Consider the following 19,022-nt stretch of genomic DNA (forward strand, 5'->3'; position numbering starts at 1 on the left):
CTCAGCTCTTCAGCTCAAGGCTAGCGAGGATATACATTGGATTCGTGGGCCTGAACTCTGAGCTTGGGCGCTGTCCCTCAGCTCTTCAGCTCAAGGCTAGCGCTCTACCACTTGAGCCACAGCACCACTTCCAGCTTTTTCTTCTTATGTGGTGCTGAGGAATCGAACCCAGGGCCTCATGCATGCAAGGCAAGCGCTCTACCACTGAGCCACCTTCCCAGCTCCATACATTGGATTCTTGACTGCATCTTCCCCCTCTTCATTTCTCCTCCCCACTTCACCTTGAGCCCACCCCAACCCTTTTAAGTACTCATTTCCTGGTGTTTTATTTTGCTGCGCTTTCACTTTGCTTTTCTAAGGAATTATATTATTTGAGTTTTTTTTCTTGAATTTATCATATTTCATTGAACACATTTGTATATACTCACAGACCACCCAGTGTATTTACTTATAAGTTTGTAAGCTAAATCTAGCTTCTACATATAAAGGAAAACATGCATGCTTTACCTTTCTGGGCCTGACTTACTTCATTTAATAAATGTGCTAATGGAGTCGGCCAGTAGCCACATGAAGACATGCTCACCATCTCTGACCATAAAGGAAATGCAAATCAGAACAACATTGAGATTCCACCTCAGCTCAGTTAGAACAGCCATCATCAAGAAAGCAAACAATAAAAGGCACTGTGAGGATAAGGCCAAAAAAAAACACGAATATACTGCTGGTAGGAATGTAACCTTGTCAGTCACTCCGGACAGCTATGCGGAATTTCCTCAAAAAATCAAACAGAAAACTACCATATAATTCAGCAATTCTATAATGCCCAATCCTGGGCATTTACCTAAAAGATTACAAACCAGGATACAGCAAAGCCACCATGTTCATTGTAATGCTATTCACTGTAGACAAGGTATGGAAACAGCCCAGATGTCCTCAATGGACAAATGGATCAAGAAAATATTATATATATATATATATATATATATATATATAAAATGGAATTGTACTCATCTATTAGAAAGAATGATATTGTACCATTTGTAAACAAATAGAAAGGCTTGACTTACTTAATTTTTATGACATGTAAACTATTTTATGTGATAAAGCCTCATACTTTGGGAACATTTTAACTAGACATTACGTAAGGATAACATTTGGCGCTGTACACATCCCCTTCTGAATCATCTGTGTTACCATGGGGGAGGTGAGCTGAGGTGAGATTTTCGTCCCATGGTGGCCCATTGCACTCATTTAATAAAGGGCTAAAAGTGCAGTGGGTGTGAGGAGGGCGCCGTGTTCCTCCTGTTGTACCCATGACTGAAGCTGCTTATGACACCAGACAGCGCTAGGCACTCCACCCACTTGTCTTTCCTCTTGGTTCTGAATGGAAACTATTTCCTCTGGAATTAGCTCTCCCTCTGGCTATGCAATTCATTCATACAGGAACCCATCTGAAGTTTACAAAGAGGTTTGGAAGAGTATGAATTATGTGGCTCCTAACACTAGAATGTTATTGGAAAGCCCTACTAAAAGCAGCCCTTGGCAGGCCTTTGCTTTTTCCTCAGCGGGACGCACGTGCCAGCCAGTGTGACCATCTTAGAATCATTTAATGTTGCAGTCTACCCACTCCCTGTCTTCCCTGTGGCTCCCATTTACCTGCAAAATACTATTTAAAAAACTAAATATAGGGTATGGGCTGGGCATGTGGCTCAGTGGCAGAGTGCTTACTTTAGCATGCACAAAGCCCAGGGATCCAAACCCAGAATAGAAAACAAAAGAAAACAATTTATTTTTCTAGGGTGTGACATTGATGACCTGTCTTGCTGAAGTTTTAGCTTTTGATGAAATCCATGTGGCTGGATGGAGGCAAAACTTGGCTTTCAGTGAATTGTTCCATTGCTGCTCTCTGCTGAGTCAGTCTGAAGCTGAAAAGTAAAATTTATCACTTCCCCTGACTAAGACCTTTGTTACTGAATGAAGAACAGATTGGCTTTGTTGAGGTTACCCAGCCTCATTCTTTGTGTCCTCTGATTGTCCCAGTATCAAAGTCTCAGATACATCAGGGAGCACTCTCCAGCTCACAATTTATGACTTGCTTTTAAGGCAAGAAAACCTGGAAATTCTGTTGAGCAATGAACAATGGACTGTCTTCTGATATAATAGGCTAACTTTTCTAGATTGAATTTTAATGAGGGAGATGGGGGAAGATGGCAGTGGTCCCAGTCACTACATCAAGAAATTAAATTTATCTTTTGACTCTTATCATATCTGTTCTCATTCAAAACAGAGACCATTTTTCACATTTAACTCTTGGTTCTCGGCTTTACCCTTGCCTACTAGCCTTTGTTTGTTTTGAAGGAACTGGTTGATTAGTTAGCTATTGCCACCAAGCCTCCGTGGCCTACAGAGGTAAGTCTTCATAGCTCTTGCGCCAGAGCTCAGGAGCTGATGACCAAGGCTGGCCAGCTGAAAGCTGAAGGAGCTGATTCATACAGAGCTCCAGGTTCCAGTAACGTAGCCCAGAAAGGCTCTCTTCCTGTCAAATGCGGAAAGGGGCAAAGAACAAGCAGAAATGCACAAAGTCTCTTAAGGACTAGGTGTCTAACGGGTACACCATAAGTCACGCCTCCTTTATTATCTAAGGAACTCAAGACAAGTAAACATATCCTTTCTCCCAAGTCATGTGACAAGAGATATGGATACAGGGAGAAAAGAATAATGCCAACCTCTAATGTCAATTAGCTACCAAAACTGACTCTAAGAAACGTGTAGGGGTTGAAGTTAAATACGTTTCCCCTTCTTTGTAATTTATATTTTACAGAAAACTATGGCCTCCTTTGCTGTCCTTCAGGCAACATTCCTCTTAGCATTACTGTCCTTGAAGACTTACCAGAGTGAAGGTAAGAGGTAGAAACAGCAGGGAAAAAAATCCCATAGAGAAAAGGTGCAGTAATTGGTGCTTTGGAGAGAAGCAATTTCCCTTTACTGTGGGACTGACTGGGAATTGCTGAGTAGCTTGAATGAGGAGATGTGTTCATCTCTCAAAGCCATGGTTGTCTTGGCTTGGCCTCCATCATTCTGGTTTTGTATGTCAGTAAACCATTCCATAACCCTGACTTCCCAGTTAATGCATTGCTCACTAGTGCGGTTATGGGTGGACTCGATCCCATGGATGGAACATCTTGATCAATGTATTTGACTAAGACCATTTCTGAAGAGGCTTCTTCTGAGCCTTGCTGGACAAAGCCATGGAATATACTAGACTGGTTAGGGATGCTGGGTTAGAACACGTTGTGATGTTCATCAGCCACATTCACTCAGAGGCTGTGAGGTTTGTAATTTGTGGGGGAATGCAATGGAAGTTTGTGAACCAACAGAAACTCTCCAGTCTCTGCAAAATGAGATACAACTTATAGTTGAAGAAGTACTTTGCACATAGCTATTCCCCAAGGCAGAGTTTTGAGATAAATCAACTTCATAAATAGGAAATCAATACCTCCCAAGTATCTGTGGATCTTTTGATGATAACTTTAAACCTATTAAATTTGAAGGAGTTTCCATTGGGTCATAAAATTGCATTGCATTCTTCTATATTTTGCAAAGCCTTGCATTATGATCTTCATGTGTTTCTTCCTTCTTGTTCAGATTTGTATGCTTAGGAATTCCCCACCCAATTCTTGGCCTTTGACTCAAGAAAATGGTGCTTGTAAGAAATATGCATAGACATTCTCATAACCTTTTAAAAACCTCATGAAAGGAGACTTCATTTTGCGTATAGCTCAGCTCACTGATTCTTTTTTATATCTGGGTTTGTTTTGACTCCAGGGCATATGGAAGTATGGCATACTACTCCTTAAAATTCATTGTGAATTTCTTCCATAATTTGATGCTGAAAGGGAAGCAGTAGGATTTTTCACTGTGGCATGTCTGCTTCTCATTTCAGTCCACTGCCTGCTGAGGTTCAAGCAAATGACCATTGAGTGAAAGCTAGCTTGCATGTAGGAGTGTGTTAGCCTGACCAGAGCCTCTGATTCTGCCATTTTTTTGGCACTTGTGAATGGAGCTCTGCAAACATTTGGGGATAAATATTTGTCAGATCTCTGGTTTCAGCTCTTTGGCATGTAGTCCTAGAAATGGAATTTCTGGATCATATCACAATTCTATTTTAGCTTTTGGAAGAGCTTCCAGAATGTTTGCCACTGCAGTAAGCAACTTTAATTCCCACTAACAGTGCATAGGATGGCAAATTTTTCCACATTCTTCCTAACGTGTATCATTTCCATATTTTTACTATTGTTATTAAAACCTTACTATGAGTACGAAGTGGTATCTCTGGTTTTGACTTACATTTTCTTAATGACTAATGATATTGAGTGTCTTTTCATGTACCATTTGTATATCTTCTTTGGAGACATGAGCATTCAAAGAATATACCCTTTTTTTGGGGGGGGGTTGGTCTTGAACTCAGGCCTGGGCACTGTCCCTGAGTTTTTTTGCTCAAGGCTAGCACTACGACCACTTGGGTCACAACTCCATTTCTGGCTTTATGGTAGTTGATTGGAGACAGGTGTCTCACTATCTTTTTTGTCCTGGCTAGCTCTGAATTGTGATCCTCAGTCTCACTCAGCCTCTTGAGTAACTAGGATTCTAGGCATGAACCATTGGTGCCTGGCTACACTCATTCTTAAATTGAGTATATGAGTTATGCCCTGGCCTTTTCTTGCTTCAGGTACATACAATTTTTTCCTAAGGTACCCCAATGACAATATTGAACACTATTATCTGCTACTCAGATAACAGTATTATGACTATTCAGCCAGGATCTAGCAAGTTATTTCATACTTCTTTTTGTTCTTTCAGTCATGGATAAACTTTCACCACTGACTCCTGTATCACTTAGAATTTCCTTCAAATCTTCACTTCAACATCTGGACTTAGAATGGACTGTCCAAAACCTTCCACATCACCAGGCACTAAAAATGATATTTCTGATAGAAATCAGTAGAATTAGAACATCCAATATCATCTGGGTGGTAAGTATGATTTGAGGAGGATAAGGGGCTCAATGTTCTTAAAATCCTTTTCTGGTGCCGTAATTTGTCCTTTGTCTGTCTATTTTTTTAGCATCTTTTAATTGTGAAAGAGAATTTCATTTGACAGTTCAAATACACATACAATGTACCTTGATTACCCCTTCCATTACTCTTCCTCCTCCTCCTTTCCAAAACCAATCTCTGAACAATCTTTGTTGTTCCATTTGGATCATGTTCATTCTCCTTTACTCTTAATCTGTCTTTTATAACATAGAAGACCACACACAGCACAGAGAGTTTGTTGTGTGGCTCCAGGAAATTATCATCATTCTTTCCCCCTTACCCAAACAGGGAAGATGGATAGCTACATACAGTCTCACTATGCCATCAGTGGCCATATGTCCCACAGAATTGTGGCTTCTATAAGAAGTCACTGTGCAACCCTCCCAGACCTGAAATTAAGGAGAGATGTAAGATTCTCTTCTGCTGGGCACTGTGGCTTACACCTATAATCCTAGCCAGTTGGGAGGTGGAGTTTGGGAGAATCATGGTTTGAAGCCAACCTGGGCAAAACATTCAGGAGATTCCATCTCAAACAATGAAAAGATAGAGGTAATGATGGATGCCTTTCATCCCAGTTACATAGGAAGAGTAAATAGGCGGATCGTGGTCAGTACCACTCCAGGGGAAAAATACGATATTTCATCTCAAAAATAACCTAAACCAAAAAGGCTGAATGCATAGCTTAAGTGGTAGAGCATCTGCCTAGCAAACACAAGGGCCTGAGTTCAAGCCCCAGGACTTCCTCCTTGCAAAGAAAATCCCTCTCCAGTGAAGGAGGAGAGGGCCCTTTGGGAGAGCCCTCCAGTCTGAACAGTACTCTTCTTTCCATAGGACTTTTTCTGCAGTGCAAGCCCGACAGGGCATCTGATGCTGAAAGAGTGCACTCTCAGACCATTTGCTTTCCAAACAAGCCAAAGGAAAGCATCTCCATCGGGGAGCTTATCACTGGACCAGGGCACCTCTGGTGCAGAGCTAGTCTATCAAAACCCTGCTGACAGCCATGGTGTACAGTCCTCCCCTGGGTCAAACACCTGCCCTTCCTTCCAGCACTTTTTGAATTATTTGTCAGTGGAGGGAGAAAGAAGAAGAGCAGCTCAAGTTGGGAAGGAAGCCTAACGCATGAGTCAGTTTGGAGATAGTGCTCAAGCCTCAGCGATGAATCAGTGACCTTATTTATACTGTTGTGGCCTTGTCAGAGTCAGTTTTTGTGACTCACCAATGTCGAGAGGGCCAAATTAAACTAGCCTAATAGAATCTAAAGACAATTCCTTGCATTATTTTTTTAATTACTGAATCAATGTATTCAGTATTTTTTATCTCTTTGATAGACAAAACTGTAAACACTACAAGCATAGATTTGTGTTAGACAAAATCTGTACAGAATATGTAGGAGAAACATAACTCTTAACATGTTAATCACGTGACTAATTATTCAGCTTGGGCAAGCATGGGGATTTCAATACTGGGCACACCACAGCAGGAATGAAGGACAAATACGCAGGGGTTGTCTCAGTGTGTGTGTTGGGGGTGGGGCAGATACAGTCATTGTAGTCATTAGTGAGCTGCTACAGGGTGGGGTTAGGCTTGACTTTCTCCTGCAATTTAGATGGACTTTGAGCCATAATGTGAAATGAAATTGTGTGTGTGTGTGTGTGTGTGTGTGTGTGTGTGTGTGTGTGTGTGTGTGTGTGTGTGTGTGTGTGTGTGTGTGTGTGTGTGTGTGTGTGTGTGTGTGTGTGTGTGTGTGTGTGTGTGTGTGTGTGTGTGTGTACCAATCCTGGGGCTTGAACTCAAGCCTTGGTACTCAGGCTTGAACTTTTGCGCTCAAGGCTAGCATTCTACTACTTGAACCTCAACTTTCCTTCTGGTTTTTTTGATAGTTCTTTGTAGAGAAGAGTCTCATGGGCTTTCCTGGCCCCCACTGGTTTCAAGTAGCAATCCTCAGATCTCAGCCTCCTGAGTAGCTAGGACTACAGATGTGGGTGACCCTGCCTGGCAATAAAAGGAAGTGGATGTGGAAATTGGAATGGGGGAGGCCGAGAGAGGGGCATGAGGAGCTGCTAGGCTTGGGGGGGCTCTGAGCACCCAGGGACAACCTGGGAAGGCAAACATGAGATCTGGCTATACAAGACCATATGAGTATGCACAAGGCTTATTTGTTTGTTTTGGTTGTTGTTTTGTTTAGTTTTAATCTCAAGGGAAGTAAAGGAGGACAAAGTGGCAGGATGTGATTTGGAGTTTTGAAAAGCCCACTCAGCTGCAGAGCAGAAAACAGCCAGGAAACCTGGGAAAGAGCAGTGTGGTGGTAGTAAGAGGGCAGGGAGATTTGGCCAGAGCAGAGATGGAGGAGATGAGGGGCTCAGTTAGATGGACATGAGGGAAGTAAAATCAGTGTGTGACCTATTGGCAGTCTAGACAGGGCAGTTTCTTGTACAAGTCTAGTTTTGGACTTAGAACTCAGGGCTTGTACCCTACCACTTGAGCCACACCAGTCAGTGCTAGTTTTCTTTTCTTTTCCTTTGGTTGTTTGGCTTTTGCATTTTGGTTTTAAAATGTCTTAGTAAAATGTTTCAAGACTGCACATGTTAAAAAACAGTGAAAATTGAGTGGATCAAGACCTCTAAATTTATGGATAAAAATACATTTGTGATCTAAGAATAATGTAATGCAATTATAAAACTTTTAATTAACATTCACAACCTGCACCTGATTCAACTAGAGTATGTCATTCCAAGGCACTATGAATTCTGCCAAGTACACAGTTTAAGTTCAGCCAGCTTAAGCAAGCATAGTGGGGAAGGCTTCAATATAACTATGTCTAGGGAGGATTTGATGTGTCCATTACCTCAATCTCTTCACTGAGGGCTTGTTGTTTGTCCTTATATACATGGATGCAGACCAAGACTCAGTTTCCCCAGGAAGTGACTCTTTGTTTCCAGCTTCTAGCCACAGGGGCAGGAAGCAGGGGTCTTATAGGTGGCACACTGAGGAGAGCGAGTTCTTAGAGTTCTTAGAGCTATGGGGACACAACATGAAAGAAACAGTCTAGTTCACTTGGGGCCATGCTGGAGTTGCAGATAAAGAGTGATAAATAAATAACTGTATCTATGAAGGCATCATGGGAGGTGGAGATAAAAGGAAATCAGAAGAATGAGCAAGAGAGACTTCACGAGGCCAAGGCTCAGTGGTAGAATGCTTGCTTAGAATGCAGAGACTCTGAATTCCATCCCTAAGAAAGGAAGGAAGGCAGGAGAGGAGGGAAGGAGGGAAGGAAAGGAGAGAAGAAGAGACAAAAGGCAAGAAAAGGCAGGGAAGGGAAAGAAAAGAAAAAAAGGAAAGGGAGGGAGGATGGAGGGAGAAGGGAAAAGAAGGAAGGGAGGGGAAAGAAAGGGAAAGAAAAGAAAGGAAAGGAAAGAGAAGGGAGAGGAAAGGAAAGGAAAATAAAGGAAGAGAAGAAACAGGCAAGAAAGAAGTGAGTGTCTCATGAAGAAGGCTGGGTAGGACCTGGGGATTCAGGAATGGAACTAACTCCTCATATAGAAGAAAGCTGAGGACACTAAGCTAGAAGCACTATGCGAGCCAGCACTGAGAGTTAAAAGTGCAGGTATATCACAGAAGTATAGACAACTGCATCCTGGAATATTGTTAAGTCATCCGGTGAGGTTGATATCTCTAGAGCCCAAGACTCTGACAGCTGAACCGTAAGGGAGAAGAGTGGTCTACATAGCCCCCATCTCTGAAAAGACAAGAGAGAGAAAAATGAGTGAGACATGGAGAGCTATCTGTAGACTTATTCTAGCCAATGAATGACAATAAGTAAATGAAGTATTAATCTTGATTATTCTTTTAAAGGGTTGTTCAATTTTCTAGCTTTCAAGAATTTTCTTAGCACATTTTCTGTGACCACTACTGTGAATGCTTCCTGTCTCTAATCTTTCCCCCAAGACTTGAGTGTCTGCTAATTGCTTCCGGCTTGTCCCATATGAGGTCCCTGGAATCAAGGAGCATAGGTGGTAACAGTGGAATCTCCAAGAGGCAGGAAATCATCTCTGATTCACTGTTGAGACATCAGAGCAATGGGGATTGACTGGTTAGGAATGGATTTCACTCGTGCATTATGGTAGAGTTGAAATGGGGTAGAAATGTGTGCTTTGGGGAAGTGGCATTGAGCTGTCTTCTGGGTTAGGATGCCCATAAGTTTCCAATGACCTCCTTCACATTTAGGGGAATTACAGCACCACTGTGAAGCGGAACCAGGTCATCCACTGGAGCTGGAAATCCGAGTTGCCTTTAGAATGCGCCACACACTTCGTAAGAATAAAGAGTATGGTGGACAATAGCATGCCGCCCGAGCTGAGTTCCTGGAGTGAGTGGAGTTCGTGGGAGGAAGTTCATGGTAAGAAGGGGAGTGATGTTAAAAGAGACTAGATTTACTACTTAATATTACTCAGGAAGCGGTTGGCAAGTCATGGAATTTTCTTTGAAGAATCTTGGGTAGATACCCCATGCCATTTTCCTTTGCCTCATATTGGCACTAAGAAGCGTGGGTGTAGCCAGGGACTAGTGGCTCATGCTGTAATCCTAGCTACTCAGGAGGCTGAGATTTAAGGAACATGGTTCAAAGCCAGCCTGGGCATTAAGGTCTGTAAGACTTTTATCTCCAGTTAATCACCAGAAAATCAGAAGTGGCACTGTAGTGCAAAATGGTAGAGTGTTAGCTTTGAGCAAAAGAGCTCAGGAATAGCACCTAACCCCTGAGTTCAAGCCTCATGACCAACAACAAAATAAAAAAAAGAAAGAAAGAAAGAAAAAAAGGAAAAAGAAGTGTCACGTGGATGTGAAATTTGCCACAGGAAGATGGAGGTCTAAGGTTTTTATCTTGGAACTTATTCATTGAGCTAATTATGAAGTTGTGTTGATTATATTCTCATTACTGTGATAAAGTACCTTACACGAACAAATTAAAGGATGAAGGCTTTATTCTGGTTCATAGTTACAGAGCTTTTACTCCCTGATTACTTGGCTTCTGTGTGTTTGGGCAGAATATCGTGGTGGCAGAGGAGAGCTTAGTTCTTGGTGTAACCAGCTTGGTTTAGTCAGATGGAAATTATGAATAGGCCAGAGAAAGCCATCAGAACAAGACTGCACTGGGACTTGTGCCTGGTACCTGGGAGGCAGTACACTGGAGTGTTCCTAGTCTGGCTTCCTGCAGAAGAGAGGAGAGGAGCTTACCTAGACAAGGAGGGAAGTCCCACTGGGGTGCACAGTGCCCTGTCACTGTGCCCACACAATCTTTCTGCATGGCTCTGCTAGTTTGCCCATGCGCGCTGGGTCAGTCTGGCCTTTGATGCTATGAGGTTGCGGTGACATGCTCATAGCGACTAGAATGAAGACTTCAGGAGCATCCATAACTGGAGAAGCACCATGGTGGCTTTCTAGGTGGCTCTGGAAGCTAGCAGAAACTGTGGCGGTCGATGGCAGCTTCTAGAATAGTCTCTGTGGTCCTGACAACGTGGTTGTGCAGCGGAAGCAGCCTCTATGGAACCTTTCCCAGCTGCATTAGCATGAAGCAGAGAAATGCCAGTGCTTGTCACTACCTTTCCTGATCCTGGTCCCCTATCACCTTTCTGCACACCCAGGGCAGTGGCTACTGGTGCCTGGACTCCGGAAGTGGACAGGGGGAGGTGGCTGTCAGCCCAGCTCTGCTGGCTCCAGACAGCTTTGGCTCTGGGAGAAAACCAACAAACTAAGAAAACTACAACATAAAAAGCAGAAAACACGCGTTGGGGAAGGACTGAGCCCTTTTATTCTATCTCTGCTAGATCATGAAGGACACATGGCTAGGGAGTTGAACACACCTCATAGATAGACCTCCTGTGCCTTCTGTAACCGACTAGCTTAGCAGGTGGCTCAGAGGACTTACGTGTCCCCCTTCGTAGGAGCTGACGTGAGATACACAAACACTTTACCCAGGGCCTTCCTCAGGCAGGGCTTCTAATAACACCAATAGAGGGATTATGGGAATAATGGTAATGATGCTGTCTTTGGCAGAAACAGTGATAATTCATATCGTAGTAGGAGCAAGAGTATTTTTCATGTACCAAAGAAAGGGTATAGGTTTGATGTGGAAGTTCCAGCTGTTTTCTCAGGAGGCAGAAGAGCTAAGGAAGTCTGCTGAGGCTGAAGGGAGGGGCTTTGCCTTGGATTCAGAGGAAGATTCTAACCCAACTTTTTTTTTTTTTGTCTTGCAGCTCAAAATCCTCTTGAACCTAATGCATTGCTTGTATTCCCTAAACGGAAACTGGTGGAAGAGGGTGCCAATGTTACTATTTGCTCTATTTTTGGGAGCAATCTAAAAGATATATTCTGTTATTTGGAAGGTGAACTGATTCATGGAGAGCAACTTGACTCACATATCCTGACATTCGAATTGAGTAATGTTCCTTTTGTTAGAGTATCAGGGATGAATTTCTACTGTATGGAGAAGCCAACAAATATTACCGATGGCATTGTTCTCTTTGTCTCAAGTAAGTATGTCTTTCCTTTGAATCATTTCTGATAGAATATGCCGAACCTGCATTACCAAAGACAAGTAAACATTTATTTCCACACTGGTCTTCATTTCCTATTGTTTCTTAAGTCTTCTAAGGAGAGGGTCTAAAAGCAGTATCCTGAAGCAATACTTCCAGGATTTCCTGTTGTTTTCTTGCCTTGACAATTTCATTCCTAGAAACTGGCATCATGAAAGGAGAGAAAGTTCAGATCATGACATGAAAATATCTTGCTTTCCTTCTATGATGTAGAAATTCTCTCAAGATCATACATGGGGGAGAAGGGCTACAGAAAGCCAACCACAGAAAGGCAGCCAGAGTACTTGTCTGGAAGGCCTGGGTTCAGATCTTCCCCTGGCTGGGCCAAGTTTTCACCTCTATGGAATAAGGATTGTGGTGATCGTGAAGACCAATGAACATAGACTGTGCCTGGTCCAGGCCTGGCTGTAGGCAGCTGAAGTTCAGCAAATGGTGATATTGCTGCTCATTCTTGTGGAAAATCGGTTCCCTGGGCTGCGTCAGCGGAATAGGAGCAAGTTGACTTTTTCCTGTAGGCCTCCATTCAGCAGCCTTCTATGTTCTGTCTTCCATTCCTACAGACAGAAGGGCAACATCTGTGACATGTCCCTTCTGTGGTCATTCCAGTCTCCTGGATGCTTAGTTCATCTGTACCCCTTAGCATGGCCCATAGAACCACAGTGATTGATGTCCTGCAGGACCTTCTCTCTTCCTTGCAGCTTTCTGCTCCCAGCGATGGAGTTTTGCCAGTTAACAAAGTCTGACTAACGTTCTGGTTCCCCTTGGGAGCTCTGTGAGTCACAGCGCCCAAAATGAAGTGTTGATTGGCACTGGGGACATATCTGTTCTCCAGGAAACACAATGCCAAACAGTTGTTCTGTCTGGAAAAATCACCAGGGAGTCCAGAAAGAGGAAACATATTGAGAGAGCACCTGAAATGTGACTTTGTGAAGCTAGTGATCTGCTGCTGGCTTCCACCTTGGCAGACCCTTCATGGTAGAGATGACTCTCTTGGCTTAGGATCTCAACTTTTTCCATCTGATGTATCTTCCAGGAAAGGGGCTTCATCAGGTCTTTCATCTTTTTTTTCTGTTTCTTCTTATGGACAGAAGTTCTTGAGGAGCCCAAGGACTTTTCCTGTGAGACCCGGGACTTCAAGACTTTGAGCTGTACATGGAGTCCCGGGGTGGACACTGGCTTAGATTGGTCTATGCAGCCGTCCCAAAGCTACACTTTAGTTGAATCGTAAGTTCGTTCTGCTTGCCTTATTCACAGTAGAATCATTGTTAATAAAGCACGTGACATGACACAAGTCACACGTAGATGTTGCAAAACCACCTTGAATGGATATTTTCAAACCACCTGCTGGGATCAGGCAGAAGTCTTGAAGTGATCAGTATATTATTTACTACATATCTTTTTTTTTAATGTTACAAAAATAAGATAAAGCATTCATGATGTATCTGTATGGGAAAAAGCATACCCTTTCATCTGATCATCTGTCTCTCTGACTTTTAGAGAATATTCAAAGTAGTTTAAATGTTCTCACCACCCACAAGAGAGAGTCAGCAATTCATTGTCCACACATTTAATCACATCTAGCAAACTCATTGATGCATGTTTTCTATTACTAGTATTTGTTGATGATGGATAGAGGCAGTAGGTGGAATACAGTTTTAAAGTCCCCAAAAGATAAGCATACAGTTGTGGCTGTGACAGAAATATAGACCATTTAATTCTTTTGTTTTGTTTGCTTTTTAAAGAGTTTCTAGGGAAAGGAAACATTGTGAGCACAAAAATGTATGCAATTGGAAAATCACTCAAGAATTGCAAGAAATATATAATTTCACTCTTATAGCTGAAAATTACCTAAGGAAAAGGAGTGTCAATATTCTTTTTAACTTGACTCATCGAGGTAAGAATCAACTTAACTAACTTAACTTAAACTCATTCTGCATCCAGTGAATGTGCTGGAGAGTTTTCCTCAATTCACAGCCTAAGTGGAAGTTATACTTTCTACCTGTTGCTCATTCCACAATTAACATGATGAGTGTGTATATTCATTATTCGTTGTTTTCATAGTGTCTCCAGTACCATGGAACTTGCCAAGCAACTTCAAAACTAGGACTGACATGAGCTTGTCTCATATTCTATTCCACACTCTCCCAATGTTTCCCTCCCACCAAGATCATTACCATCTTCTTTATTATGGTAACTAAAAACCAAGAGACCCAGCCCAGCTCTCATTGCTCAAGCCTGTAATTTTAATTACTCAGGAGGCTGAGATCTGAAGATCACAATTCAAAGCCAGCCCAAGCAGACAAACCAGAGAGACTCTTTTCTCCAATTAAACAACAAAAAGCTGGAAGTGGAGCTGTGGTAGAACACCAGCCTGAGTGAAAAAACTAAGCAAGTATGAGAGCCCCTGAGTTCAAGCCCTAGTACTGGCATGTGAGCACGTGCACACACACACACACACACACACACACACACACACACACACACACACACACACACACACACACACAAATACTATTGCTTTAAATTGCGTGCAGATGTAAAGGTTTATGTTCTTGTTTTGTCCTTCTAAAATCATGTTTATGTTTTGTCTCATTCACTGAGGATGTGATGCTCTTTGTAATAGTCTATTACTTACTTTTTATATAGCATTAAATTCTTACAATTCACTGTTGATGCTCAAAGTGAATACTCAATACTCAACTCACTGTTGAGTGCTGTTATAGTCTGTTATACTTTAATATAATATCTCACATAAATGTATGACACACATCTTTTTCAAAAGATTCAAGTTGTTATGAAGGTTTGGGTTTTGGATACAGTTGAAATTAATATGAATAGTTTGCTGTATTTATTTTTATTAGTATATGCTGGTATACAAAGGTGATCTTCGTTATAGGTTTCTCATACATAGTCTCTAGTAAATTAAATTCTTTTCTAGGTTTCATCAGTGCTTTTACCATAAAAGAATATTGAATTTAGCTATGCTAAAAAATTGAATTTGGCTTATGCCTATAATCCTAGCTACTCAGGAGGCTGAGATCTGAGGATCATGGTTCAAAGCCAGCCCAGGCAAGAAAATCCATGAGATTCTTATCGCCATTTAACCACCAGAAAAGTGGAAGTGGTGCTGTGGCTCAAGTGCTAGCCTTGAGCTGAAGAGCTGAAGGACAGCCTGTAGCCCAGGCCCAGAGTTCAAGCCCCATGACTGACCAAAAACAAAACAAAAAAAAAAGAATGTTGAATTTTATTAAGGCCTTTAAAAATTATTATTATTGTAAAGGTGTTGTACAAAGGCATTACAGTTACATAAGTCAGGTAACGAGTTTCTTTTCTTTTTGAATAATGTCATCCCTTCCCTCACTCTTTCCCATCCCCACCACAAATTGTATAGTTCATTCGCAACATAGTGTGTAGTGAGTATCACTGTGGCATTTGTTCACTCTTTGTCCCACCATTTCTGTATCACCCATTTACCCTCTCAGAGACAGATAAACAAACAAAAGCAAAAGCAAAAAATTGGTGATGGTTTTCTTTTCCTTTTGTCTTGTTCATTTAATATGAACATTTTTACATGTGAGCCAGTACCCATCTATCATGTGTGTGTGTGTGTGCATGTGTGCATGTGTGTGTGTGTGTGTGTGTGTGCTGGTCCTGGGGCTTGAACTCAAGGCTTGGGCGCTGTCCCTGAGCTTCTTTTTCTCAAGGATAGCACTCATCACTTGAGCCACAGCCTCACTTCTGGCTTTTTCTGGGTAGTTTAGTGGAAGTGAGTTTTATGGGCTTTCTTTCCTGCCTTGGCTGGCTGTGAACTATAATCTTCAGATCTCAGCATCCCGAGTAGCTAGAATTATAGGCCTGGGCCACCAGCACCTGGCTGACTAGGGGAATTGGTGGAGACAGAATGTCTAAATAATTGAATATATCAAATTATTTTCCCAAGTGGTTATTCCAATTATACCTTTGCCCTATGGATTCAAATGTCCTCCTCAAATTGGTATGATCTCTTCCATTTGCCAATGGAAGGAGTGTGAAGTGACATTTCATGTGATCTTGATATATCTTTCTCTTCCTATATTTTGATCTACATTTGATCTATATTCCTCTTCCTATGTTTTGAACACATCCATTTTCTCTTTTATGAAGTAGAGTTATTCATAGTATTTTGCCTACTTTTCTATGTATTATTTATGTTTTTCCCCATGGGTAAGAATTATTTATTCTTGATATTAAGCCTTTGTTATCAAGTCCTGTTTGCCAATATCATCTTTCAGTTTGTAACTCTTTACTTTCTTTTACATGTCTACTGATAAACAAAGGTTCTCCACTTTAAAAACTTCCATGAAAAATCTCTTAAATCCTTGTCTACTTCAAAATTAGAAACATAATCACCTATAAATTTCTATTGAGAATTTTAAAGTTTTTAAAAGAAAATAAAAATCTCAGCTCCACCTAGTACTTATATTTACATATTAAATAAGGTAGAATTACATCATTGGAGATTTTTCAATTCAATTATTTATTTGTATTTGTATTTTATTTGTATTGGCTGGTCCTTGGGCTTGAACTCGGGGTCTGTGTGCTGTCTTTAAGCCTCTTTGTGTTCAAGGTAGCACTCTACTGCTTGAGCCACAGCACCCCTTCTAGTTTTTTTCTGAGTAGTTTATTGGAGCTAAGAGTCACACAGACTTTTCTGCCTAGGCTGGCATCCAACTGCAGTTCTCAGATCTCAGCCTCCTGAGTAGCTAGGATTATAGGCATGAGCCACCAGTGCCTGATTTCAATTCTATTTATTAAAACCTCTTCTTTTCCTACAGGTTACAGAATTCATTAGATAAAAATAATTGTTTATCTTATCTTTCTTGAGCTCTGTTACCTTGCTTATGGTTTCTGGTAAATTTGATTCATATTACTCTTTAATATTTTGTGTTACTTCCTTAGAGCTTTCTGAAAACTCAGTTACCTTATACCTTTGGCCTCCCCTTGGTTCTGTCCTTCATTTACAGTATTGTGTCCCTAGAGCTTTGTTCCTTTGCCCTCATTCCTCAATCCTGCTGGAAGCTTAACTACTCTAGGGTTTTAAAACCCAATTTTTAGCTCTTAAAATATCCCCTTTATACCATCTTTTTTTATTAATTGAATTTCCACTGTTCTTTTCAAAAATTTTTTTTCTATTTTCTTAAATTTATTTTGTTATTCCTTTATTTTCTTACAGTGAAAACTGGCTCATAAACAAAATATTTAAAGCTGTAAACTTCCACTGAAAAATCAGTTTGGGGCATCTGAAATAACCCAACAAGTTTTGGTATTGGGACACTTTCTTTCCAGTGGAATACATATGATACTATTTCTAATCCATTAATTATCCATGCTTTTAAGTTTTCCAAAAGGAAGAAATTCTCATTTTTTATTATTAATTTCTGTTAGAATTTCACTGAGCCAGAGAAGATGTCTATGTAATATATTTGCATTGAACTTGTTGAGATATGTTTTTAGGGTCTAGTATCTGGCTGTCAACATGTGTTTTGTAGATCAGAAGCTTTATCATGCAGAGTACTGGGGAAATGCAGGCTCTCAGGCATTGATGTATTGTATGATGAACTATAAATGCTCTATGCATCTATTAAGTGTTTTGTTGTGTTGTTCAGGTCTTTTATACCCTCGACTTTGCAAAGTTGTATTCAAATTACCCTTGTACTTTAATATGGTTTTGTTTAGACATTTTGAAGATATTTTATAAGGTTTGAAGTTTAAACTTGTTGTATCTTCTTTTGGGGTAGTTCTGGAGTTTAACTCAGGGCCTGCTCACTCTGCTTGCTTGCTCAGCTAGTGCTCCACCAATTGAGTCATGCTCCAGTACTGATTTGTTACAAGTTAATTAGAGATGAAGTCTCTTGGACTTTTCTGCCTGGTTTGGCTTATAATCCTCCTGTTCTAACTTCAAACTCCAGAGCATTACAGTCTCAAGCCCTCAGCATCTAGCCAGTTAAAGCTTCTGTATAATGTATTAGATTTTCTAGATCTGTTTTTAAACATTGTATTTCTTTTGTTTATTTAATGATCTTGGTCTGTTTGTTCTAATACTACTACTACGTGGCAATCTGTAGGCCGCTTTGTTGTGTTTGTTGCTATAGTTATGTAGCTCTGGTGATATTTCATTATGTTAGCATATGTGCTTGAATTTCCCTGCAAGTATCAGATCATGTTTTGTCAGACCATAAATATCAGTGAAGCCTAGCATTCCATTCCTGTCTTTTCAGCTCAAATCTAAAACGGGATGATCGGGGATAGAGAACTAGAAGTTTCAGGAAACTATTCCTATACCAAGCAGTCCTCAGGTCCAGTTTCACCCTCAGCCACAGCTCCACACCTCCTTCTCTCAGGAAGCAAGCCGTGGTAGGGATGGCCAGCATAGCCATCACCACAGAGTGTAATTTGGTCGAGTGGGCAGAATGTTCAGGTCCAGTCTCCATCAAAAGATGACCATCTTATCGGATGGCTGCTACAGCTCATTATATTGTATGTTTTTGGTTTGACAGTTATCAGTAAAGAGTTACAAACCATTAGTCAGCATGTTTTTTAAATCTCTACATAGCCAGAGGAAGAGCAGGTGTCCCTTGCATAGATTACATTTGTGCATACAGCAATGGGTCCTCATCTTATTTTCACAGTTCTGGTTAATAACTCAGCTCAGTTGGATGTGTCCAATTTCATCGGTGCACTCTGCAAGCATTCAAGTAAGAACAAGTGGTTCACACCATAGCATCACATGTAGCACTATAGTCATTAGATGCTTTGTCTTCAGAGAGCTGTGTGTAACGGTAAGCCAAGATAGGAAACGACAGAGGAAAGGAGGGAGGGAAGAATAGAGGGAGGGAAGGAGTCAGGGAAGGAAGGAAGGAAATAGGGAGGAAGATGAGGAGAAAGACTCAGACCACATCCTCCCATTTTCACTGGGATTACAGTCATGTACTGCCATGTCTAAGTCAAGATCTTTTTGGTTATTATGTGTTTATTACACATTTCCTTGTAGTTGTCCTGTGTTAGGTTTTGTTGTGAGCTTGTTAGTTTCTGTCAAGGTTTTACCATGTGTTAGAGCTTTCTTTTTATAATCTCAGATTTCACAGAAGCTTTTTATATTCCTTAAAAATCTTTTTTCCTGGCAGGGATTGTGGCTCATATGATAGAGTACCAGCATAGCAAGTTTGAGGTTCTAAGTTCAAACCCCAGTATTGCCCCCCCCCCAAAAAAAATCTCCTTTTCCTCCTATTGTATCACTCTACCTTGTTCATCTGCCATCATGTTTCTACTGAGCCTTGGAGTGAGGTTTTAATTTTTA

The 19,022-nt window shown here is 41.1% G+C and overlaps 1 protein-coding gene across 4 annotated transcripts in view; it reads left to right on the top strand.

The window, feature by feature from the left end:
* Osmr (oncostatin M receptor) overlaps positions 1–19,022 on the top strand; it is a 51,710-nt gene that overhangs the window by 13,559 nt on the left and 19,129 nt on the right. For all 4 annotated transcript variants that reach the window (XM_070041071.1, XM_070041072.1, XM_070041069.1 and 1 more), the window contains 6 exons: positions 2,822–2,900; positions 4,861–5,033; positions 9,321–9,492; positions 11,348–11,623; positions 12,775–12,910; positions 13,429–13,580. In XM_070041071.1, the coding sequence (XP_069897172.1) occupies positions 2,828–2,900; positions 4,861–5,033; positions 9,321–9,492; positions 11,348–11,623; positions 12,775–12,910; positions 13,429–13,580 (982 nt within the window). In that variant the 5' untranslated portion in view covers positions 2,822–2,827. The remainder of the gene's footprint in view (positions 1–2,821; positions 2,901–4,860; positions 5,034–9,320; positions 9,493–11,347; positions 11,624–12,774; positions 12,911–13,428; positions 13,581–19,022) is intronic.

The sequence above is a fragment of the Dipodomys merriami genome, unplaced genomic scaffold (genome assembly GCF_024711535.1).
Source record: "Dipodomys merriami isolate MVZ:Mamm:240054 unplaced genomic scaffold, mDipMer1.0.p SCAF_30, whole genome shotgun sequence".
In the NCBI taxonomy this organism is placed as follows: Eukaryota; Metazoa; Chordata; class Mammalia; order Rodentia; family Heteromyidae; genus Dipodomys; species Dipodomys merriami.